General features: G+C 45.9%; 1 protein-coding gene across 3 annotated transcripts in view; it reads left to right on the plus strand.

Annotated features, from left to right (window-relative positions):
• The first annotated feature begins 7171 nt into the window (after positions 1–7171).
• The window catches only part of FERMT2 (FERM domain containing kindlin 2), a 98593-nt gene continuing 79482 nt past the window's right edge, over positions 7172–26282 (plus strand). For 2 of the 3 annotated variants that reach the window (XM_077819614.1, XM_077819616.1), the window contains exons 1-3: positions 7178–7294; positions 8652–8799; positions 9387–9555. In XM_077819614.1, the coding sequence (XP_077675740.1) occupies positions 9399–9555 (157 nt within the window). In that variant the 5' untranslated portion in view covers positions 7178–7294; positions 8652–8799; positions 9387–9398. Of the gene's footprint in view, positions 7295–8651; positions 8800–9386; positions 9556–26282 lie in introns of all 3 variants that reach the window. The other variant, XM_077819615.1, reaches the window with a different exon arrangement.

Genomic DNA, 26282 nt, shown 5'->3' on the forward strand with positions numbered 1-26282 from the left:
GCGTGGGAGCTAAACTGAAGGCAGATCTGGTAGGTATCATTTATGTCTAAATCTCAGCACTGTGCTTTGGCACCTTATTTGGTTATTGCTGCTTTTCAAGAGCGAGCAGTTGTTACAAACAGGGAGAAGAGCTCTCAGCTACTTCACTGCTGCTGACGCAAGTGCCTCAGCTTTACATTTCCAACCTTGCCTTTGAGTTTCAGTAGAGGATTTGAGATAAGGCTGACTGCATATCCACGCTCACATGGTTGAGCAACAAAGTTCTGGGAGGAAAGGAAAAGTATTAAGGAAAATGTCATACAACAGCTCTATCCAAGACTAAGTTACAAGACTGTAGAGATCAGAGCTTTTCCCAATTTCATTCAAACAAACATGCAAAATTGTTTTAGGAGTATGGGAATACAATGGCCATCCATACCATAGTATGAAGCTGACAATGCTACAGTATTATTTGCTTCAACAGAGCTACACTGAATTACATGAACTGGAGATCTAGTCCAAATTTTTAAGTTGACACTATCCCATTTGTAATACCGTTACCCCAGTGTTTTCAATTTGGAGCAACTCAACATAATACAATGTTTCGAAACCTCTAAACGTTAAAACAATTGTTCCTTATTCTTAGTCACTCACCATGTAAACAAAATTCTACAAGTCTCAGAACAAAGCAGAGGGCTAGGTACACAGACCTTGAGAGGCTTGAGGTTGAGGATGACTTTTGTTTAGAAGCGCCCAGAAACTACAGTTGTTGTAAGGCTACGGGGGAAACGGGGAAAAAAAATTATAAACCTATACGGGTTTATCTATACTGCATCTGGGAGCAAGCCTCCCAGCCTGGGTCTGGACTTGTGTCAACACAGCTCACACTAGCATGGTAAAAATACCTATGCAGACATTGCCTTAATGTTGCCATTGGGGCTGGAGCTTGGGCTCTAAAGCCTACCCCACAAGCTAATATCAAAGCACCACCTACACGTCTTTCTTTAGTGCACTGGTGTGAGCCCCGATACCACAAGTCTGTGGATCTGACCTTTGAGGCTCGCTCCGAGATGCTGTGTACACATACCTTACAGCATTTTTACTACTACTATTATAAATTTAGTCATATAACAGATTAAAGCCTCTATTATAGGGCTTGATCCTGCATCCATTCACATCAATGGAAAAACTCTGACTAAAGTGTAGGATCAAGTCCACACCCCTTTAGAAACTGTATTCTCTAGGAAAGGCAAGACCTTCTTGGAAGCTGGTGGGGACAGAGTTTTTGGACAGAAAAGGACCCTTGCGAGGTGTCACGATCCCTCCCTTCTCCTGTTTTCTCTTAAGAAGAACAGTGCATCCTGTTTAACATCCACATAGCTGATTTTATATATTAAAACTAAAGCCCATCAGGCTGACATCCTGCTAGGGTCACCCCCAGCTACATTGCCTAGTTAGTAGCCTTATTGGAACATATGTATCATTGGATGGTAGAGTACAGGGAGCAGAGAATTTCTTTTCCCTTTATGTCAATTCAAACTCTTATTTAAATACAGTTCCTAGTTTATAGAGTGTAAGGCCAGGAGGAACAATTAGATCTAATCTCTCCTCCTGCATAACATCGGCCATAGATAGAGCCCTGCACGGACACAAAATTTATATCCGCATCCAATCCACAAACACGGTCTGTGGATATCTGCAGATTTGCAGGGCTCCATATAATCTTAAACTAAGGTGAGGTTTTTGCCCACTAAGAAATTGTTTAAAAATTATTTTCTTTATACCTCTCTAGTCTTCTAGGAATGACATCTAGGTATCATTATCCGTTATATGTTTACGATTTCTGCATATCTGATTACTGAATACATGTATGGGGGAGATGTGAACTGCTCCAAGATAATACATACTGTAGGTTGTGTCATATGTTGTATGAAACATAATCTTCTAAAATATAGATTTGCACAATGATCTCTGATCTGCCATGAATTTGAAGTAATGATAATTTGGCTATTTTTATACCTAGGCATATTAAGATTGCTCAAATCATCTACAGCTGGCCTGATTCAAACTCTGTGTGTGTGTGTGTGTGTATACATGCGTGTGCGTGCACACACACACACACACACACACAAAGGTAGGAAACATTTCTTAGAGTAGGAAAGTGTTTCCACCCTCCCCAGTTGCTCACAATCCAAAAACAATTTAGCTCACTCTAAAAAAAGAAAAGAAAGTCACCTTTAGAGCTAAGTCTAAGCATGGAAAGTTTCAGCACCAAACATTCTCCCTCTCCCCGCCAGCAACATATGACCAACTCAAAAAAGAACAGGGGTCTATAATGCAAAAATCTGATCTATTTTATATATACATTTTTAAAAATTTGAAATTTGATAATTTCATTTTTTGAAAACTGTTGATTTTGAAAATGGGAAAAATAATTTTAAAAAACCTGCAATGAAAAACTGATTAATTTAGAAATAAAAACAATGCCATGAGCATGCTTTCAAAATTCCCACGAACATTAAATAAACTTTCAAGCAGCTCTATAGAAAAAACATCCTTTTGGGATCAGCCCACAAAACCACTTCCCTCTCCTCTCTCAAATCCCTCCTGCAGATAAGATTCTGCCACACACTCACAGGAAACTAGCTTAGAATTTGTCTAAACGGCTTGAACTACACTGGTATAGTTAAAGCACTACAACTTTCCTCTTATGACAGTTATGATGGTATAAAAGTGCTTATACCAATATCACATTTCCACACAGGAAGACCAATAAGCTACATCTTTATATTGGTAATAGCTCACCTTTCCTGATCACTCTTGTTACAGTCTGTATGGCAACACCCATTGATTCATGTTCTCCATGTATATAAAATCTCCCCACTATATTTTCCACTGTATGCATCCGATGAAGTGAGCTGTAGCTCATGAAAGCTCATGCTCAAATAAATTGGTTAGTCTCTAAGGTGCCACAAGTCCTCCTTTTCTTTTTACAGATACAGACTCACACGGCTGCTACTCTGAAATGTGTCCACAATGGGTTTGTACTTAAAAAAAATCACAAACCTAATTCATATAGTTAGCTTGGTATAATTTTCAGTTTATTAAGTCTCTAAGCCTGCAAAGTTTAAAAGTCTGTAGGATCTAGGCCTAAGCCATCTACTTACTATTTCACTTACGTATCACATGATTGAATAGGTCATCTTTATGAGGGAGGTACAGGTATAAAGGGGCATAAAAGAACACTAGATTTGAAGGTGGGAAATGCTGTGGGGACAGCAGAGAGAGCTAACCTGTGAAGGGAGGATGATCAGAGGGAAATCTAAAAATAAGCTACAGCAAAACACACAGTTAATCACTTTGCTTGCGTACTACATCCCTTTCCCTTATAGTTTGTCGTTCTTACACCGTAAGCTCTTTATGGCTGGGACTGACTTCCTCTGTGTTTGGAAAGCATCTAACTCATTGTGGGTGCCCCCACAATGTGCATAACAATAAAAGTAAATCCAGTTTTGCTTTTGTTTATGGTCAGTTTCACTTTCAGGTCCCCCCTGCTGTAGCCTGCAACTTTCACACACCATCAGGTGGGCACTGTTTGTTTGCTTCAAAACATATTTCCTCTGGAATTTTGTGGGAATGCTGTTTTTAAGCAACTGTGTTAAAGTACAAACTGTGTACTTTTGTGTTGCTATAAGGTTTTATAAAAGCAGGTCCTTGCTAAATTTAAAGCTGGAGCCAAATGGGAAGCAGACAATTTGCCTTTCAACCTCCTATTTTTCAGGCAGTCCTTTATTTCCTTGAAAGCCAGGTTGTCACGCCAGTCCGTTGGCAGCCTAGACTGGTCAACATTTCAGTCCTTCACACCCCAAACCAACCTGATCCATGGATCTCTCTGAGGCAGCAGTTCTCAGACTGCAGTCCAACTAGGACATACCTGTGCGCTTAAAAAAAATTCAAAATGTGCTGTTCTGGTCTGGCAGGGGGCAGGACTGGCGGAGGGGGAAAGAGAGAGAGAAAGTAAGGCAGCCTCCAGGAATGCTGCTGCCACCAGGGGGCTGGAGAGTGCTGCACAGGGTGGGAGAGAGTGGGTCTGTGGGTAGGTTGGGGGGGGGTGTGTCTCTGGGCACTAAGGGGATGGGGGGCTGGGATTTAGAGTTTTGTTGGGATGCTGCAGCACCCCTAGGTTTTAGGTGGGGCTCAGCTCCAGGGGTTGGGTCCAGCTGCTAGGCCCCAGACGAGGTGGAAGGGTGTCTAGCTCCAGCTGTGGGCTGCCTGGCCCCTCGTAGTGGGGTTCCGGGATCCAAACACCTGGCCCTGCGCAGTGAGGTCCTGAGATCTGGCTGCCTGGCCCCACACTGTGGGGTCCTGGTCTAGCTGCCAGGCCCCGCCAGTGGGGTCCCAGGGTCCAGCTGCCAGACCCCATGTGGCAGGGACCAGGGCTTCAGCCAGTGGTGAACCCTGGAGCATCCAAGGGGAAAATTTGGTGGGCACCCACCAGTAGCTCCCTGCCCCACCCCTAGCCTCAGCTCACCTCCGCTCCACCGCCTCCCCTGAACGTGCTGCCCCGCTCTGCTTCTCCGCCCCCCAGGCTTCCTGCGAATTAGCTGTTCGCGCAGAAAGCTGGGACAGGCTGAGAAGCAGGTGGCGGCTTCCTGCTCAGGCCCAGGGAGGCGGAGGTGAGCTGGGGCGGGGGGGGGGGAAGAAGGGCACGAAGAGGGCCGCCCGCACCGCAGCAGGTAACCCGGTCGGGGGGCACACGCACAGGGAAACCGCTCCCCACCCCAGCTCAGCTCCACCACCCTGGGCCTGAGTGTGAAACCGCCGCCTGATTCTCAGACCACCCCGGCTTCCCAACGAACAGCTGATTCGCAGGAAGTCGGGGGAGGGGGCGGAGAAGCAGAGCGGGGCAGTGAGTTCAGGGGCAGAGGTGAGGTGAGCTGGGGCCGGGCGCGGGGTGGGAAGCTGCCGGTGGGTGCTCTGCACCCACCAAATTTTCCCCGTGGGGGCTCCAGCCCCAGAGCACCCAGGGAGCTGGCGCCTAAGGTGCCACTTTTGATGTGATCAGTGGGGGAGCAGCTGCTCCCTCCCTAGCTATGCTCCCCCGCCCCTAGGAGCCACAGGGACCTGCCGGATGCTTCCTGGGAGCTGCCCTAGGTAAGCACCGCCGGGACTCCCCACCTCGCCCTCTGGCAGGTGCCTCTGGCTCTTAGGGGTGGGCACCCACTATGGTGGCCCACGAGACCCTCCTGCCTGGTTCTGGGAACAGACAGGAGAGGGGGGAGGATGGGGCAGGAGTCCCAGGGGGAGGGGGTGGGCAACGACCCCCTCGTGGGGTGAGAAGGGAACCCATTGTTAAGATTTTGGCAGCTCATCACTGGCTCCAGCTGCCTGGCCCCGCACTGCAGGGTCCTGGGCTCTGGCTGCCCAGCTCCGGGGTGTGGGTCCAGCTACCAGATACCTGGCCCCGCGCTGCAGGGTCCGTGTCTGGACACCCAACCCTGCATGGTGGGGTCCCAGGATCCAGCTGCTGGCCACCCAGCTCCACACAGAGGCTCTGCACAGAGGCTCCACACATTGGTGTTCCAGGGTCCGGGGTCCAGCTGCCCGGTCCCACGCGGGGGTCTAGGTCCCGGCTGCCTGGCCCAGTGCTCTATTCCTGGCCCCACTCTCGGCGGGGGCGCTAGGCATAAGGAATTGTGGAGGGATTGGTTGGGGGGTGGGGGGCACAGTGGTTCTCAGCCTGCGGCCCACAATGGTAAACAGGTTGAGAACCACTGCTCTGAGTGGTTAGAAAGCACCAAATAATCACACTGCCCAGGCACAAAAAACATATACCACAGCCCCCATGCCCCACCCCAATGTCCTGCTTCCCCCCACCCCTCTTCTCTGCCCCACACATCCTTGTCCCCTAACCTGGGGGTCCTCTGGCCCCTTTGCTCCCACTTTCCCTTGTCAACATGTCCCTGACACTCCCTCATGTCTCCCTCCCTCTCCTCATGATTTCCCAAGTCCCCAACATCCCCCTCTCTCTGTGCCCCCTTTAGCCCCCTCCCAAATCCCCAGCACCCCCTTCCCTTTTGATTCCCTCTCACGTGACTCCCCAATACCCAATGCCCCTCCCCATGCCACTTTCACTCCCTCCCAGAGCCCCCATGATTCCCCCAAATCTCCAGTGCCGCCGCCTCCCCTGTCCCCTTGCAGTCCCCTCACACAGCCCTGTGGCACCCCAAATCCCCAACACCCTCTCCCCACGCTCCCTTTCATTCCCCCCACAGCCCCCATGCCCCCCACCCCCTCGGCCTCCATGACCCCCACCTCCTTCCCCTATGCCCCCTCTCCCCCTCACTGCCTCAACACCCCCATGACCCCCACTCCTTTCCCCCTCTCGCCCCCTCACTGTCCCCACGGCCTCCATGACCCCCACCCCCTTTGCCCCCCTCCCTGCCCCAACGCCCCCACCCCCACAGCCCCCATGCCCCCCACCTCCTTCCCCTATGCCCCCTTTCCCCCTCCCTGCCTCAACACCCCCATGACCCCCACCCCCTTCCCCTATGCCCCCTCTCCCCCTCACTGCCCCAACGCCCCCATGACCCCCACCTCCTTCCCCTATGCCCCCTCTCCCCCTCACTGCCCTAACGCCCCCATGACCCCCACCCCCTTTCCCCCTCTTGCCCCCTCACTGTCCCCACGGCCTCCATGACCCCCACCCCCTTTGCCCCCCTCCCTGCCCCAACGCCCCCACCCCCACGGCCCCCATGCCCCCCACCTCCTTCCCCTATGCCCCCTTTCCCCCTCCCTGCCTCAACACCCCCATGACCCCCACCCCCTTCCCCTATGCCCCCTCTCCCCCTCACTGCCCCAACGCCCCCATGACCCCCACCCCCTTCCCCTATGCCCCCTCTCCCCCTCACTGCCCCAACGCCCCCATGACCCCCACCCCTTTCCCCCTCTCGCCCCCTCACTGTCCCCACGGCCTCCATGACCCCTTCGGCCTCCCAGCCCCACAGCCCCCGTGACCCCCACAGCGCGGCCCCCCGCAGGCGGGCGGGCCGGGGGTCCCGGGCCGGCCCCTCCTGCAGGCCCGGATGTTGGCTCCGTGCCGCGCGCTCAGTCCTTCGCTTCCATAAAAGGGCAGCGGCTCCTCGGGATTGGGCTGGAGCCGCCGCCCCCCGCCCGCAGCGGCCCCTAGGCAGCGGCTCTGGGGGGCAGGGGACGCGGTCGGGCGGCGCGGGGAGGAGGCGGAGGGACAGTCCCGAGAAGCTCCTGCGGGACCGGGCGGCCCGGGCCGAGCCGGGCTCCAGGCGCTGAGGCGGAGGTGAGCCGCGGCCTTTGGAGCCGAGGGGGGGTGGAACCCAGCCGCAGCCCGGCCCCATTGGTGGCGGCTGGGGTGGTTCTGAGGGGTGTGTGTGGCACTGAGGGGGGCCCCCATTGGAGGCAGCTGGGGGGTGTTTGTGGGGGGCCCCCCATTGGAGGCAGCGGGGGTGTGTGTGGCAGTGAGGGGGGGCCCCATTGGAGGCAGCGGGGGGGGGGTGTGGCAGTGAGGGGGGGCCCCATTGGAGGCAGCGGGGGGGGGGTGTGGCAGTGAGGGGGGGCCCCATTGGAGGCAGCGGGGGGGGTGTGGCAGTGAGGGGGGCCCCATTGGAGGCAGCGGGGGGGGGTGTGTGGCAGTGAGGGGGGCCCCATTGGAGGCAGCGGGGGGGGGGGTGTGTGGCAGTGAGGGGGAGCCCCATTGGAGGCAGCGGGGGGGGGGGTGTGTGGCAGTGAGGGGGAGCCCCATTGGAGGCAGCGGGGGGGGGGGTGTGGCAGTGAGGGGGGGCCCCATTGGAGGCAGCGGGGGGGGATGTGGCAGTGAGGGGGGGGCCCCATTGGAGGCAGCGGGGTGTGTGTGTGTGGCAGTGAGGGGGGGCCCCATTGGAGGCAGCGGGGTGTGTGTGTGTGGCAGTGAGGGGGGGCCCCATTGGAGGCAGCGGGGTGTGTGTGTGTGGCAGTGAGGGGGGGGCCCCATTGGAGGCAGCGGGGTGTGTGTGTGTGGCAGTGAGGGGGGGCCCCATTGGAGGCAGCGGGGTGTGTGTGTGTGGCAGTGAGGGGGGGCCCCATTGGAGGCAGCGGGGTGTGTGTGTGTGGCAGTGAGGGGGGGGCCCCATTGGAGGCAGCGGGGTGTGTGTGTGTGGCAGTGAGGGGGGGGCCCCATTGGAGGCAGCGGGGTGTGTGTGTGTGGCAGTGAGGGGGGGGCCCCATTGGAGGCAGCGGGGTGTGTGTGTGTGGCAGTGAGGGGGGGCCCCATTGGAGGCAGCGGGGTGTGTGTGTGTGGCAGTGAGGGGGGGCCCCATTGGAGGCAGCGGGGGTGTGTGTGTGTGTGGCACTGAAGGGGGGGCCCCATTGGAGGCAGCGGGGGTGTGTGTGTGTGTGGCACTGAAGGGGGGGCCCCATTGGAGGCAGCGGGGGGGGGTGTGTGTGTGTGTGGCAGTGGGGGGGGGGGCCCCATTGGTGGCAGTCGGGGTGTGTGTGTGTGGCAGTGAGGGGGGGGCCCATTGGAGGCAGTGTGTGTGTGTGGCAGTGAGGGGGGGGCCCATTGGAGGCAGCGGGGGGGGGTGTGAGGCGCTGAAGGGGGGCATACACACATACCCATGGGAGCCCCAGGGCTTCACCATTTCCCTGCCCCCATTATGCAGTGCAGGAGGATTTGGGAATCTAACCCAGTGTCCTGCCTGTGGATCCGGCAGATACGCAGGCAGGCAGGCACATCCCTGCTGCTGCATCAGCTGTTACTGGAGTTTGCCGCCTTAAACAAAGCGCTTTCTAGCAGCTCGTCCAAAGAGGGTGAGTAGTGGGAATAAGTAGCAAATGGGGGAAATCCAAGCAAGGGGTTAACAAGTGTTTGCAGGTCACAAATGGGGGGCGAAGCACAATGGAGCTGCCAGAGGCTTGGGAGTATTAAGGAAGACCTAGGAAAATGCTAGTGACTCCTATGAAGCAGATGTAAATCTGCTCGAACCGTTTTCTTATGCAGTGTAGGTCAGATAATCCTGCTTCTTGCTCTCCTAGGCTTGCATTTTTGTTTCTGTATTTGTGTAGTTGGCAGTTATGCACTTGGTGGCAGTCAAACAAAATGTTCTTTCTACACCCCTGTCCATTGCATAACTCAGATTTTTGTAAAGGGAGCCCTGTTGTGAGCTGTGATGCTTCTTTGCAATCCTGGGTGGGGAGCTCCAGTACCCTGGGCATGTACCCCTTTGCACAGATTTTTTTTTTTTTCTCGTTTGCTTTGTAATTTATTGTGATGAGTTTGAATGATATTTTTCCATTAGGGAACTCTTACTTTCTAGATCGTGTGGGAGGGAAGAGTCCCATCCCCCTGAGCAAGCCCTTCTGTTGGCTAATGAATGCCATTTCCTTTACTCTCACAGGAAAAAAGAACGATGGCTTTGGACGGTATAAGGATGCCAGATGGCTGCTATGCAGATGGGACGTGGGAGTTAAATGTCCATGTGACGGACCTGAACAGAGATGTTACCCTGAGAGTCACAGGGGAGGTGCACATTGGAGGGGTAATGCTGAAGTTGGTGGAAAAACTCGGTAAGTTGTAATTCGGGGAAAAGGTGTGGCTCTCCGTGTAGCTGAATGGTTCTTCTCCATGCATGGAGGGGTTTACACATCTGTGTCACTTATGGAACAGATTCCTTTTTTTTGTAAATCTGGTTTCCAAAGCTCAGGTTTTTTTTAAATGAGAAATCTGTTGTACCTCAAGTGTTGTCCATAATTAAAATGGCCCAGATTGTTTTTGTTCCGAATGCATAGTATTTACACGTACGAGTGAACATTAAATGGCCATTTACAAGTGGACCATGTTGGTGTATTTTAAAATCTCAATGTTGAAATTAATTTTTGTATCCCTTAACTCTGCTAAATATCTCAAAATAACTTAATGTGCCCCTGATCAGCTGCTTGATCTCTCCGCCTTAATCTGCTAGCAAATTTTTTGATGCATAGCATTGGGGGAAGCTTATTGTAGATGTGTGTGGATTCCTTTGCTTTATATGCTTAACACGCTCCAAGAGGTGGATTTAATTTTGTAACTTAAGGGTGCTTAATACATTGTGAAATGCATTTGAAGTATTAGAGATCAAATCTTCAATAGAACCTCAAAGTTATGAACTGACCAATCAAACCACACACCTCATTTGGAACCGAATGTATGCAATCAGGCAGCAGCAGAGATGGGGGGAGGGGTGGGGGGGAGGGAGGCAAATACATTTAACTCAATACTGTATTGTAAGCTTAAAAAAAGATTTGATATGGTAAGGCAACTGTTTCTGTGCTTGTTTCATTTAAATTAAGATGGTTAAAAGCAGTGTTTTTCTTTTGTGTAGTAAAGTTTCAAAGCTGTATTAAGTCAATGTTTAGTTGTAAACTTTTGGAAGAACCATAATGTTTTGGTCAGTGTTATGAACAGCCTCCAGTCCCAGGGTGTTCTGCTGTAGGTGGAAGTCCATTCATATTGCAACTAGAAAGTTCACTTGGTCCCATATTTTGTTATAAATCCATAGTACTTTGTAAGGTATTAATATTACTTGCTTTGAGTGGAGACGGAGGTCTGTTGTATACATGTGGTTTGTTTAGGCAGGTAAATTGTTTCTAATTATGAAACCCTATGGTAAAAGGTAGACGAGAACATTCTGTGGCTGGGCCGGCAAACCTTTAATGAGAATTTTGTAGGAATGTGTTTGTGAGACAAGGTGGGTGCAGTAATATCTTTTATTGGACCAACTTCTGTTGGTGAAAGATACAAGCTTTCTGTTGTATGCAATTATTAAGCTTATTAAAGTGTTCGTTCTTTTCTGCCTGCCGGTATTTTGAAGAGGTGGGGCAGCATTTGACTAGTTTTGACTGTTCCGGAGGGTTCCAACTACAAATGGCTTGAGTAGTAGTACATTAACTTCTAGGAAATTTTTGTAGACTGTTTCCTGGTGTTACAACGAACACTGATCCAATTTTTTTGAATTAAACCATATCCTGCAGCTTTTTCAGTTCTTATTCATGTTAAAGTCTGCAATTAATACAACTGCCTGTAATGCTGACCAGTGTTGTCTTGTTTCCTGGAACGCCCCATCTGTCTGTATCCATTTATTGAATCTTATCTTCTACTTAGATTGTCAGCTTTTTGGGGCAGGGACTGTCTTTTTCTTCTGTTTGTACAGCTCCTAGCATGGGGTTGGGCAAACTACGGCTCAGAGGCCGCATCTGGCACTCCAGGCATTTTAATCTGGATCTCGAGCTCCTGCCAGGGAGCGGGCTCTGAAGCTTGCCCCACTCCGGCACTTGCCCTGCTTTGGCACTCCAACTGAGGAGCGGGGTCGGGGGTTTGCCCCACTCCGTACAGCTCCCAAAAGCAGCGGCATGTCCCCTCTCTGGCTTCTACATGTAGGGGCAGCTAGGGGGCTCTGCACGCTGCCCCTGCAGCTCCCATTAGCTGGGAACTGCAGCCAATGGGAGCTGCAGGGGCGGTGCCTGTGGACAGGGCAGGATGCAGAGCTGCCTGGCAGCACCTCCACGTAGGAGCTGGAGGGGAGACACACAGCTGTTTCTGGGAGCTGCTTGAGGTAAGTGCCACCTGGAGGCTGACCCCCTCCCATGCCCCAACCCCCTGCCCCAGCTCTGATCTCTTTCCCCCACCCTCCAAACCCCTCGGTCCCAGCCCAGACCACTCTTCTGCACCCTCATTTCCAGAGCCTGCACCCCCAGCTGGAACCCTCCCACACCCCAACCCCCAATTTTGTGAGCATTCATGACCCGCTATACAATTTTCATACCCAGATGTGGCCCTCAGGCCAAAAAGTTTGCACACCCATGTCCTAGCACAAGGGATTCCTGGTCCATGACTCCTAGGCTGATAATACAAATTAGGAATAAGGGTTGCAGTAGTCCATTCAGTTCAGTAAAACAGCTTAAATGAATAAAGGTTTCAATTAGGACCAAATCCTCCAGGATCAAATGGAGACTAATATAGAGGGCAGCATCACAACATCCAAATAACCTTCAATTTCACACCTGGACAAAGGGCCCATTTGTGTGGGATACACTAAAAGGAAAATCTGAACCAAGAGGCATAGAATGGCTGGTTGTATTTCAAAGAAGAAATGAGCTTTTGTATATTGGGTGAATGCCATTTTACAATATACTGTCTGTGAAACTAAATTTTTTTAATGTTAAACTTTCTGCCTTAGTAAGAATCTCTGAAGTCTAATAGTCAAAATGAAGAGCCAAATACATATTCTGAAACTCTCATCAGTAGTCAGCTATTTTTTCCTTAACAATATGGTCGAGGCAGATTCATATAATCGCTCAAATAAAATATTAATATGAATTGCCTGGCACATGGCTATGGCGGTCTAATTATCTGAGCTGACTCTTTTGGCTATGCCTACAAGTCATACTTAAACATAGATCTTCATTGCGTGTTTTTTAAGCCATCCTGCACAATACTAAGATTTTCATATTGGTATATTAATGATTTGAAGTTGAAGGAAGGAAAAGGCAGATATAAATATACTTGCTTCAAAAGGAAGCAAGTGTTTGCATGAAGCATTCTTGTTCTTGAGGTAGCTTTGGCTCTGTAGAAAGTTTCAATCAGCTATTTTTGTGCCCCAGCTACAAAGGGATCTACTGAAGGTGACTGCAGCTGTTTTTAGGACTCAAAGTCAATTAGCTTCTAGAAAACCACTGACTGTCATGTAATGAATAAATAATGTTTCCCTCTATCTTTATATTGCATTGATTAGAATTGTTATCAATTTACAAGAGAGATTAGAAAGCTGTTTAAATACAATAGAATGGTTTAAAGCCCCCTATTCAGGAAAGCCAAATTGACTTCAGTGGGGCTATTCATGCTTAAAATTCAGCACATACTTAAGTGCTTGGCTAAATTGGGATCTAAAATCAGTAACCTCACTGGTTAAGTGATTCAGAACATGCATAGCTCAAGCAATGAGTTGTCTTGTGTAAACTGCATTTTATTCAGAACCACTCTTTTTTCCCCCCCCCCCCCACCCCTTCTACATTGTATTACAGTTTGGATGAGGGGGCGGGGGTGGAAACTGCCACCTTTCTGACCCCAGAGAAAGGTATGGCTTTCATATCTGAACATGGGCTTGTTTCTGGAGGGTGCACATACAGGAATCTGAATAATTCTTCTCCAACTCCGATGGTCACACCCTTCAGTTTTATACAGTGTCTTCTTTGTTGTTGTTTAGCCGAGCTATATGTTTAGCTCCTTTAATCTTTCTGCAAGTCAGTTCTTCTAGCCCACTAACTCTTCTTTGCACTCCCGCCAATTTGTCAGTATCTTCCTAGCCATGATGTGCACAGAACTGGCTTTGACATTCCTGGTACAGTCACAGCAGGGAGATACAGAAAAGGCCCTAGTGCCTTTCTGCTCTATGACATCATTGCTTCTGTGTAGCAACTTCTTCCCCCCCCCCCCCCCATTGTGTTGGCTTCCCCAATCCCCCTTGCTTATAGCAAGTCTATGCTAGCCTGTCCACTATCGGCCCTTGGTTTCTTTCAGTATTGTTTTTCCTAATGCCTCACTTCCGATGATTTATCTGTATCTTGGATTATTCCCCCCCCCCCCCCGATGTATTAGTTTACATCTTTCCAAGTTGAAATTCTCATCATATTATGCCCATATTTTTAACCTCTGCCAGTACTATTTTTTTATCTATTATCATCTTCAGTGATCAGAACATCCAAATGTTAGTAACATGCTTTGAAGTCCTTCTTCCAGATTGGTAATGGAGATCTTAAAGGGACTTCCTCTGCTTTAAAAAATCACATTCTGTATGAATATTTTTGAGGCTTCTGTTATGAGTAATGTCTAAAATTACTATACACTCTTATCTGTTTTCCAGAGTCTTTTGGCTTTGTGTATTTGACAAGGCTTTTGTCTAGTCAGTTAGCTGGGAGAAACTGGGTCCCTAATCCTGCAGTTGGACATGCAAGTGGATTCTGATGCTCATCCAGAGTTCCACTGAAGTTAAGGAGGCTCAGTAGGGGTGTAAGGGCACACCCATCCAATCGATCCAGTTAGAGGTTGGGAGCCTAACTGAAAAGACTTGCCTAAACATCAGCAATGGAGCAGAACTAAGCATATTGTCCTCTTTGAGGAGTGAGGTATGGGAGGAAAGCTTCTCTCCTGTTCTGCTCAGCAGCTTGGGGAGGAAGGTTGCAGAGGCTCCATATTTATATCTGACCACAACTAGTGGGTGCTTGAGAAGTCTTCGAGGAGTGTGGCTGAGAGCAAGGTCTGTGCAGAGTTCCTTGATGAGAAAGAAAACTTGTTTGTAGTATCTGGGAGATCTGTATGTGTACTTGGATTTTCACCAGGGTTCTGTCTTGTGTGTGGAGTAGGGAGGATTCTCCTCTTTCTTATTAGCTGAAAACCTGTAGGTCTGAGTGGCTTGTGTAAATTCATTCCTTGCAAGTATTGGGTGACTGTTTTCAAATTTGAAAAGCTCACTGGGAGTATGCACAAAATAAAAGCTGGTTTCAGAGTAGCAGCCGTGTTAGTCTGTATCTGCAAAAAGCAAAGGAGGACTTGTGGCACCTTAGAGACTAACCAATTTATTTGAGCATAAGCTTTCATGAGCTACAGCTCACTTCATCGGATGTATGAAAATAAAAGCTAGTCGTCTTGTTCCAGGCAACGATTTAAAAAAAAATCCAAGCAGTAGATGAAGACCCTGGTTACCCAAATGAATTACAACAATCAGTTTGCTTACCTGCTATTGGTGGCCCCCACTTGGGTTCAGTCATTTATGTAGTGTGAAACATGCCATGTTTTTGGCAAAGTCTTCTCTGCAAAATAAAATGGAAATACTGACACTTTAAGAGTACCAGCATTTAGTGCATAGTCCAGACTATAATATGCTTCTAACCAGCTTTATAAATACTGTGTGAAAGCATAAATTGTAGTATAGTAAATGTGTCCATTAATCTAATCTTATTGTGACACATTATGCATGAAAATGCAACTGTTGATTCAGCATATGGTCCTGGGTTTTATTAATTAAAGAATAGTTTATACCAAGTTGAGCCCTTGCCACAGATGACTGTGAAATCCAATTTTAGGCCTGGCTGTGCTTTTTTAAATAGGTTTGGATCCATCCTGTTTACAAAACATCAGTTTGGTAAACCCCTAGAATACTAAAAAACCACAACCTTGAATGTCTGAAAAAGCTGTTTCCTGTTAGGAAGCAACTCTGCTCATCGCTTCTCTCAGTGCTATAAACGTTGCATACTGATTCTTCAGTTTAACTAGAACCATGATCTCTTTGTGGAGGATGGGACTCGCTGTCAAAATGGCAGGAAACTCATGCTGGCCACTTGTTCAGTGGCTTTTGAGAATCTTGCAGTACTTAGCTTTCTGCATATAGTTAATCTTAGTGTCCGTGAGAGCAAAAGGGGGGAAGTGAACAAAGATTTGAGACCACTTAATGATGCTCTTAAAATACTTACAAATTAAAACTTGCCCAACTGCAAATGCATGCAAGAATCTTTCAGGGATGGCTCAAAATGAGAAATATAAATGATGTGTCCGACAAAAACAGGAAGTGGGCAAGACACGTTTGGCAGGTGATTGACTTAAGACAGATTTATAAACTATACTTACAGAACTGTGCAATGAAGAGTTGTTGGGTGCCTACTCTTTTTTTTTAAAGTCATGACCGTGAGTCTGTGTGGATGTACATACATGTTAGAACCTGAGGGTCTGTGTTTTGGGGTGGGAATGCATTAACGGTGCTTAATAAAAACAGGTGGCTTTTGTTTGTGGTTTTTTGTTTTTAAAAAATAGGATGTGGGCTAAAGAGAACTGTCTTCAGAATTTTTTGGTTCTTTTTTGGGTTGAAAGTAAAAGGTCTAAATTTGAAATCCTCAAAGTATTTCTCATTTAGGCAGACACATGTGGTAAGAGGATAATCCTTGGGGTGTATATGTGCTGAGGGGATGCCTAGTAGTCCTGTCTGAGTCTTTATGTATGTCATAGTACCTCAGAGTCTGTATGGACCTCTTGGGTCTGTAACTGCCAATGTAAAGTTGAGTACCATGCTGTTGACTGTGTAGTGGCTGTCATTTTGGGCAGGGGAAAAGATAGTCATCATGGCTCTGATTCACAAAAAGCAGAGGTCTTAGGTTTGTAGGTGTATGGGGCACTCTCTTTTAAACCCAGTGTTCTACCTTGGCAAAATTTTGCCGTCTCTTCTCTAGATGAGTTGTCAGTCACTGGAGAGGTTGTTGCTCTTCACTGGTGCAAGGCTGTTTCCAAAATGACTGGTGGTTAAATGTAAAACATTCTGTCGGCATAACTGGTACTTTTTGGGTGCTAAAACTTTGAAATGTGTTCTCAATTCATGAAATCAATGAAAAATAGAGCAGAGTCGGTTCTTTGGAGATAGAACTCTGTTCTTTTTGCATATTGCATTGCCAGTACAGCTAAAAACTTACCTCTTTAGGAAGATCAATTGTGCAATTCAAAGCATTAGTGTACTTGGAGTCATGTTCATTTTTGTCTTAATGGAGCACTTAGAGGGTTATGAATAAAACAGCAAGAAAGCGCAACATTATTGATTTACCAATTTTGTATTTGAGGTTTTACAGTACTGGATAAGTGCTTGCAAATATTAAGACTGTTAATTCAGAAGATTGTCTTCAACTTGTAATAAATCCTCTTTAAACAATTATTTAAGATTAAATAGTACTAAAAATTTCTATTGCGTGGGTTACAGAATACAACCACAAGCTATTGTCTTTATTTTCCATATATGTAGCTTTTTATTTGAATTTCTATAAAATGACTTAAGTGAAGGCTAGTTGAGTGATCAAGTGTACTTCCCATAATACAAGAGCAGTGGGGCACTCAAAATCTAAGAGGCAACAAACATAATGATGGCTATAAAGGAAAATACGTTGTGTAATTAAACTGCAGTACTCTACCCTGGCTGAATGAGCCAAAGCATTTCTTTCAATAAAAATTAGCTGTTTCGAGGCGTAAGAGCATCTACCTTTTTTTAAACTTTGGACAAGTGGTGTTTTTGTTTTGGTTTTTTGTTTTTTGGTTACAAGAGCTGACAACACATTACTTCTGGTCATAAGCTGATCATCAGCATAGTTTTTTAAAGCAGTTTCCTTCTGACCTAACAGTTTAGTCAGTTCTTAAGACTGATATTGGGTACCTAAACATATTGCAGATATAAAGAAAAGTGCTGTGTATGAGCCTTGTAGATATAGTTGCAAAGAACTGCTAATGTTCTATTTGAGGCATAGTAGTAAGTTACCTCTGTATAATGTGATAAATGGCTCAACGTGCTAAAATTCCATAAATTTCCTTCCTAAACAGGAAATGACTTGTGCAGTTTGGCATGCTCACTCTTCAAGCTGTATTGATGCTAAACACAACTCTAGCTCTTGAATCTGTCTTGAGGAAAAAAGCATTCCTGAAAGATTCAGTACTTGTAGTGATCTGGATTTTCCTATGTATTTTCATCTCAATTAGGTCACTTTTTCAATAACAGTGGTTAAAATGGTCTGTCAAGATGTAGGTTAATGACCACAAAGGACACCTACCAAAGGCCAGGAATGGGGTTTGCCTTGCTATGGAGGGCAAAATTAGTCGTCTTTCAAAAACTGCCCATTTTGAGGGCAATGATATCTTCTCAAATTTTTTAAACTGTCAGGTAGCACTTAAGCCAACAGTTTTTGCTTTCAGGCAAGAAAAAAAATCGCTATTTCCAGATAGTAATGACCTTAATATAACATAAATTTGAATATTGCCAACTAATTGTCTTCGCTTGAATTAAGCACTTCAGTTTATAGTATAAACAAAGCAGGCTTTATTTTTATAATCACTAGAAGTGTGAGAATGGAAGTATACCTTTAATGTAACCAGTTAATCATACATGCTTCAAATGGATCCATGTGGGCAGGCCTCTGCTCCCACACAGAGCCCTTTTGATGACTTCAGTGGACAGCCTTGCAGGCACAATGATTTGCACAGTCTGGGTTTAAGTAGCATAGCCTTTCTTACCACAAGGGGAAACGTTCTGCTAAGTCCCCAAACATCTGAGAAACTGAACACTTTTTTTTTTAAGAATAACTTTGCTTCACAAAGCTATAATAATTTTGCCAAAATTTCAATTGACTTCACCAGTATATTGCAGATGTCTATATACAGCCTTTAATTACCTAAACCCAAACCTGTGTTTATCAATCTGCCCCCCCCCCCCCCCCAAACCAAGTGGAGCCAAACTGGCTAAAAAGTGCCTCTGAGTTTGGATAACCCCTCCTGCCTGTACCACCTGCAGATGTGGGAGGAGAATTCCCACAGATCTCAGTTGTCTGCTTGCATTTGATTCATTTTATTGTTAGATAGCATTTGATATCTTGCTATTTTAACTTCAAATTAACTGCTTGCTTGAAACAATCAGGTCTTGTGGTTTTCCCTGCAATATAAAGACTTGCAGGGTTAGAAAGAAAATTGGGACCTGGTTGGTTTAAATAGGCTGCTACAGTCTCTCACGAATACCAAAGCACTAGTTTGTTATACCACAGACAGGAAATTGTTGGGTTACAGTTTAGACCCAACCCAAATCAGTAGTTTCCTCTTAAGACTTTCAGGTTTCTGTTTTACGTAATGTGTTAAGAGAGTCTGACTTTTTAGAAATAGTTTTTAAAAACCCTCATTAAAGCAATCCATGTTCATATACTTCCCTTTTTTCCCCCTAGTCAGTGGCACATCTAGCCTTTGCATTTTCTAGCTTTCTAGTTTACTAAATCACAAATTTCTATCAAATCTGCAAAAATACTGTTTTTTACAGGAATACTGTCATGACTACTATTTAAAAAGGTATCAGAGTTAGTGTTACACAAATTTCCCGTATTTAGTAGTATTTCATACCTTTCTCTGCGTTTAGAAATATATATCCAAAAATATTTCGTTAGTGTGACCATATATCTAGGAACAAATGTATTTGTATGTGGCTGGAATTCGTTTGGAAATTATTGAAGTATAGCTATCTGCGTTGTGGCATACTCTGATAATTAGATTAATAATGATTTATATTGATATGGCTTGTGCAGGACAGCTATTTTGCTGATGCTTCATCATATAAGATATCCTGCTGGAAAGTAAATTGAAATGCACATCCACTGATAGCGGGAGGAAAAACTAACACTAGACTGCAACTTCCCTTTCCACACCCATGTGAAATCTGTTTCTCCTTCAGTCAACTGAGATGCAGACTGAGACAAAGTTCATGTCTGGACTCTTTATCCATCCCTGGTTGATTTTTAAAATTGTGACTTGTTCTCTCATGGGGGCGGGGGCAGGGAGAAAGAGGACTTGAATTCTCCTGGGAGTTGGGTGGGAGGATGTTTTATACTAACGCTGTTCTGTACACTTCCCATTACAACTTCATTGGTAGCAAAGGTTTTGAGCACCAGTGTAGACAGGCTTCTAGTGTGTTAACTAAAGCTGGTTGGGATTTGTTTACTAAATGTTTGTTTTTATTAGAAAATGCTGATTTACTTGAACTGAAACTGTCCTTGGGAAAAATTTGGTTTTGATGAATTTCTTGGTTTTGTTTTTTTTTTTTTTTTAAGTGTGGGAGGTGTGTTTTTGTTTTCCAAAGTTGTTGAACCATATATGTCCTGCTTCAACACATCTAAATGAAAGTTAAGGGGTTGTTTGATTCAAAATGACTTTGCATTTTAAAATTTTGTTAATTTATAGTTAAGGAGAAAAAAGTGTCGGTTGACTCAATCTGAAATTTCTTTTAGTATGTGAAAATTTCCAAGATTTTTGACTTTTTTCATGTGACAAAAGAAGTCTCAATCTTAAATTCTTGTTCACTGAGAGAACCATTTCCCACCAGATCTAGTTTTCACCATCACGTTGTCAAGACCTGCTCTGACACTGTGGCGAAGAGGCTGGTAGCAGCCTGTCCACAGTAGCGCTCTGACTGTTGCTACTTTTTGAGTGAGTGCTAGGAATTGCAGGCAACTTGAAGAAAACTTGCTAGTGTCAGTGTAGACAGCAAGATTGACATTCTCCTATTCACAGAACAGTAACAGCCTGGGCAGTAGCATTGCAGTCTTTCATCTGCTACACTGTCTTGCAGAAGCAGTTGTGGTGGTGTAAGTGCGAGATCGCTTGTTCTCCACAGCCTTTCAGTCCTGTTACAAACTCCACCCAGTTCTCTAAATGTTTCTCTGTCACTATGTGTGCATTTTTTGGGAAGTCTTAATTGCTTAAATTTAAGTGAAATTTGAAAGGTCATAATCTTACTGAACTCCACGATTGCTGATGTTACATAGAGCCTGACTTAAAATAACCTCCAACTTCAAAGTCTGGGCTGGACTATCACTCCTGCATTGGCACAATATAAAGGCATGTTAAAGGACAAGTTTGTACTATAGACTTGACAACAAGTAACACAAAGAACTTCGTGCTGTGCTAGACTTCTGGGCTTGACAAAGACCCAGAGGAGGAGTGGTAGTGCAAACATGGCTTTGCACCATGTTTGTGGCTCCAGATTTCTGAGCCAGCCAGGAACCACCCAAGCTCAAGACTGTTCTAACTTATGCTTAGCTACCTGCAGCCCCAAGGGACTATTCCCTCAGCCAAGAATAGCTATAGCTGAGAAATGGTTTAGCCACACCTCCTTTCCCATGTCATGCCCCCACTGAGTTACCATGCCCACCTGAAGACAGCAGCTAAAGTTAAGATGCACAACAATCTTCTTAGCAAACTGGCAGGCTTGTCATGGGGTGCTCGTGCTCCAACTTCGCAGATGTCCGCTCTTGCCACCTCATATTTGGTGGTGGAGTATTGCACGCCAGTTTGGAATCGGTCATCACACACCAAACTGGTGAATACACAGTTACATGCTGCCATGCGTATCCTCTCCGGCACCCTGCGTCTGACTCTACTCCCATGGCTTCCAGTTCTGAGCAATATTGCTCCTCCTCATATCAGACGAGAGGTTGCCACTGGCAAGTTACTGGAGAAAGAATGCGCCAACTCAAGCCTGCTGCTGCACAATGGCAGAAACGGGAGCGACGTGGGGCCACGGCAGGCAGGCACGCAGCCTGCCTGAGCACCCTGCTGTGCCTTGGGACTTTTAGCAGCCCAGAGACTGCGAGGGGTCAGCCCAAGAGCCTCGCGGGCCGAACAGAAATGTTAGACTGGCTGCATCCATCCCACAGGCCGTATTTTTCTCACCCCTGAGCAAGACAGATCTCAGAATCTTGACATTTTAAGTAGTCACAAGTAGAGTTAAATGCTTTTATTACAGAACCGTGTACAGTGTGGACTTTTTTAAAATCATTTACTTTTTTTAATCTGCAGTAGAAAAGATGTTTCCAAAGACAACTTAGAACACACGATATGAGAAATATATTGTAAGTGTTGGCAATCAACCTAAATGCCAGGCTGAGCTATTAAGGGCTAGTCTACAATTGAAATGCTACAATGGCACAGTGGGGTTCTCCCATTGGCATAGTTAATCCCCTGCCTGAGAGGCAGTAGCTAGATCAAGGGGAGACTTCATCTGTCAGCCTAGTGCTGTTTACTCCAGGGGTAGATGAGTTTAACTGTGTCACTGGAGGGAGGAAGAGGAGGGATGGATTTTTCACATCCCAGGGCTATGTAGCTGAGTCAACTTAACTTTTGAGTGTAGACCTGGCCACAGTTCCAAGGAAATATGAAGAATGGGGAAGGCAAATGCTGCATTTGGAAGACTCAAACATCTCCCTCAAGATAAAACTGAACGTTAGCAAAGCAATTGTTATCGTCATCACAACATATAGCAGTGAGACATGGCAACTTACCAAGAAAGGTACACACAAGCTGGATGCATTTAATCACAAATGTCTGAGAAGAATATTGGGAATAACATAGAGAGATAGGAAGATAAATGAAGTCAGAAAAATTACTGGACAAGGTACCCTCTCACAAATCTACAAATGAAGGCATCAGTGGCTGGAACATGTACAGAGGATGGAAAAGAACCCTTGAATGGAAACCAGAAAATGCAAGAGGAAAGAGAGGAAGACCATGAATAACATGGAAACCAACAGTTCTGAACAACATCAAGCACCCCAACATGAAATGGGAAGATTTGGAGCGAAGGTCAGTTGACAGGCAAGGATTGCAAATGTGGGTAGCCCAATGTGCAGCAAAGCATGGGATGGACTAAGGTCTAAGGTCTGGTCGCAGTAGTAGTGTACTCTCTAGAATAATTCCGCTGCTCAAGGAATAAGGTACTCTACACCCTGAGTAAGCATGTTATCTTACTCCTTGGGTAGTCCCATTGGTACTACTTGAGTGAGTTAAGGGTATTGCAGTTTGGCCCTATTAGGCTAAATAATAGTGATTGCCTTAGTCAAGCAGTGACTTTTACTAAACTACATGGGTCAGAGAATTGTGAGAATTTGACTTTTTTTTTTTTTAATTTCTGATTTGACATTTAACTTTACTCTCTATGAAAGCAACATTGTTAGATTTGAAATTAAAAATTCTCAGTAGCTTGTTTTAAGTATTTGAGGTGTGTGGTATTTTTTGTTTTGGTTTTTTTAATTGCTAATACAACTTATGACACTAAAACTTTTCTTGTGGCAGTTCAGGTCTCTTGGCTAGTTCTGCATTCTTAATAGCTTTTTCTTTTTCTTTCCCCACCCCCCCCTCCAAATTTTTTTGGTGATTACCTAAAGTTAATGGATTCTCTAAAGGCAGAGCGGGTTTCAATAAGCTGACTAAGAAACTGCAAGTGGACATTTCAAGCTCTTCTTTTGCCACCTGCTCTTGTTCCCTGATTATTTCCATTTGAGAAGCCTGCTGTGTAGTGAAGTAGTCCAAAATTTAAAACATTTGTTCTTCCCCTGTGGCAAAGACCACTGCAGGGGAAAAGTTGGTTTCTCTCCTGCAAACTGCATTGGCATGTCTGGCCACTGATATCCGTCAGTTCAAAGGTTTTTATTTATTGATCACCAAAGAAACAAATATGGTTGCTTGAGGATGGGGTTTTGGTATGCATTTTTTAAAAATACAATTGGGTGATCAGTAAAATTTCTGTTGCATCGTGGCATTTACCTCCTTATTTAGACTTTTCTACTTTGATACTGTGGGTTGAGAATCTGAGATTGAAGAAACGAACAAGCACTTCACACACTGCTTGTGTTGTAGACTTGTCCTTGGGTATGTCTTTCTGCAGAGTCTCCTGAAGTTCCTTCTGCATTTCAGTAGTAGCAGTATAACTGCTTTGTGTTTAGCAGAGCTGGTCAATTTCTGAAAACTCAAATTTTCAGATTTTGGTTTTTCTGGTCATTAACAGATCTGTTTAGTTTGCCTAAAGTGACTTGAAATAGGCTTCAATCTAATCCACATGTCTTCCATACTTGTCTCTAGTTCTGTGGTTTACTATTTTGGCAATAAGTGTCAAAATAGAGGGCAATGTTTCAGTCACAAATTGTCAGACAGGCTAGTTCTTAAACTGTTCAAAATGCTCACTCACTCAATTCTCCTACACAGCATCTCTTCAGATGGCTTCACTTAGAGCAGATGGGTAAAAGCATTTTAATTACTTAAAGTTGACTTTAAGTATTTTACAATTTCATTACAATTTTTCTTCACTGGAGTACCAAGATCTTTGGCTAAAGATGTCAAGTACACATTACAGCCACATGCAGTGAGTTTCATGCTTTGTCATTGTTCTCTACAAGATCCTTCTTCTCTTCCACACTTGCAGGATTATCGACATCTAAGATGCACCCATACTGAACAAAAATTCTGGTGTTACTACTTTTGAACTGAGCATATCCTGGTGTTTGTCAAATGTACATCCTCATCTCCTGTTGTCACATGTTCACAAACTATTGAACTATGATGACGATGATTAAATGTTTTATGATAGTGCCCGAAGGCCCTTATTGGGATTGGGTCCCCGTTGTGCTGGGCACTGTATATAAGGGAAAAACAAGAATCATTCTCAAGATCACCCCACCCATTGAGACTCCAGAGTTTTCCCCTTAGGCATTTGCAAAAGCTTTCCAATCCCATTGTCGTTGGGTGCAGCATCCAGCAATTCTGTATGAATAAGAGTCCCTGATTGAGGCATCAAGGGATACATCTACACTGCAGCTGAGAGCATGCTTCTGAGCCCAGGTAGATAGAGGTGCATTAGCTCCACTCAAACTAGTGTGCTAAAAACTGCATCATAGGCTAGCCACCCGAGCTCAGACCTAGGGGGTTGGGCAAGCTTGCACTTGGATGGTTCGCTCGTCTGTGTTGACATCTACATTGCAATCATTTTTAGCACACTAGTTCAAGCGGAGCTAGCATGTGCCTCCCCACCTGAGTTGGGAGGCATACTGCAGCCTGCAGTATTGATATACTCTAGGTCAGTGGTTTTCAAACTATTTTTCTGGCGACACAGTTGAAGAAAATTGATGCCTGCAACCCAACGGAGCTGAGGATGAGGGGTGTGGGAGAGGGTCAGGGCTAGGTGCAGGGGTGAGGGCTGCAGGGTGGGACTGGGAATGAGGAGTTCAGGGTGTGGGAGGGGGCTCTGGGCTGGGAGTGCAGGCTCTGGGGTGGGGCTGGGAATGAAGGGTTTGAGGTGCAGGTAGGGGCCCTGGGTTTTCAGGGGGGCCCTCAAGGCAGGGGATTGGGGTGTGGGGTTGGGGCACAGGCTTACTTTGGGCGGCTCCCAGTCAGCAGGCGCGCTAAGGTAGGCTTCCTACTTTGTCCTGGCACCGCGGACCACGCTGCACCCTGGAAGCGGCCAGCAGCAGGTCTGGCTCCTAGGCTGAGGCATGTAGCTCTTGCCTGCAGGCACTCCCTCTTCTTCTTCTCCTGCCCGCCCGCCCGCCCTCTCCTTGAAATAGTTCTTGAAATAGTTCAACTAAACTGATTTGGGCCCTTGTTGGTAACATGACGAAAATGTGATCGCAGTTTAAAAAAGGTGTCCTTTTTAAATTTGCCCAAAGATGACTCGAATAGGTTTTCAAGCATCTGATCCTTTGTGGATTTGGTTGTCTTTTGAGGACTTTGTATCTCTGGCATATTTGAAAGAATCTGGCATACAAAGGTAATTGACATATGAGGGAAAGGAAGGACAGCATTTTGTTCAAATGGTGATTTTTCTTTTTTTTGCCCATAGTACAGTAAATCAGCTTGCTTATTGCTTTACTTCATTTGTCTACAGAGTATGTTTCCTCAACATGAAAGTTCAGGTCAGGTTAAAAGATTAGCATCTCTGTGTCCAAGGCTATCAGTCAGAATGGTTGATTGTCTGCACATCTCCACTCACATTATGAAACACAACCCTCTGCCATATTTGATAATCTTTTAAAGATCAATTTCTAACCTTTAGAGAAAAATTTAAATATGGATCCATTCCAGTAACATCTGTATAAACTTCACTCTTCATTAAAACCTACAAATGAAAGAATCCAACAGCATTTAAAAATAACTATTAATATTTAAATAGTTTTCCTAAAATCAGTAAAAATGTCTATACTAATCACCAGAAGATCCAGACTTCTCACTGACTGAAACAAAGTCTTCAAGAGCATTTTTGGCATTAAAATGTTTCATTGCTTCTGCCAAGCCTTGCATCTCTGTTGCTCTTTTCACATGTGGTACGTAATCATTTTCTAACACTGCCAAATGATGCAGGAATTCTCTTCAAAATATTCTCAGATGGCATCTTTTTTTGACCTGGAGATATAAGCTTTCCCCTTTTCTCTCTCGTGCGTGTGCACATGCGCAACCTTACTGTAACTTATTGCTGTAACATTTATTTTTTAAAAAAAAAATAGTTTTTCTCTGACACCTATGTAAGAACACAGTTGCTTTTGATAAGTGCTAAACTGTTTTCACTCTAGATCTAGAACTATTCACTGTATAGGTTGTTATGCATCTTGTAATTCTTTCCAGCATACAGTGGCTACTTACGCTAACAAGTATTGGGGCTCCAGCCCTGGTTGGCTGGAGATATTCTTTCCCTTGGATCTCTGGCAGCAAAAATCCATCTCTTCCACACACACCCCGCCCCCCTCACCCCAAACAGCTGCATGTCAGCGCTCTCTTAGGTAATCTCAGTAGAAAGAGCCTGCAACTCCCTCTCATCCCCACCCCATTCCCATTCCATGCATGCAAAAACATCTCTCTCCCCCTCTGGACTTCTCAGCAAGGAGTGTACACAGTCTAGGCAGCCAACTTGCATCTTCAAAAAACAAACCAAAAAAAC

This window comes from Eretmochelys imbricata, chromosome 6 (assembly GCF_965152235.1).
Source record: "Eretmochelys imbricata isolate rEreImb1 chromosome 6, rEreImb1.hap1, whole genome shotgun sequence".
Lineage (NCBI taxonomy): Eukaryota > Metazoa > Chordata > Testudines > Cheloniidae > Eretmochelys > Eretmochelys imbricata.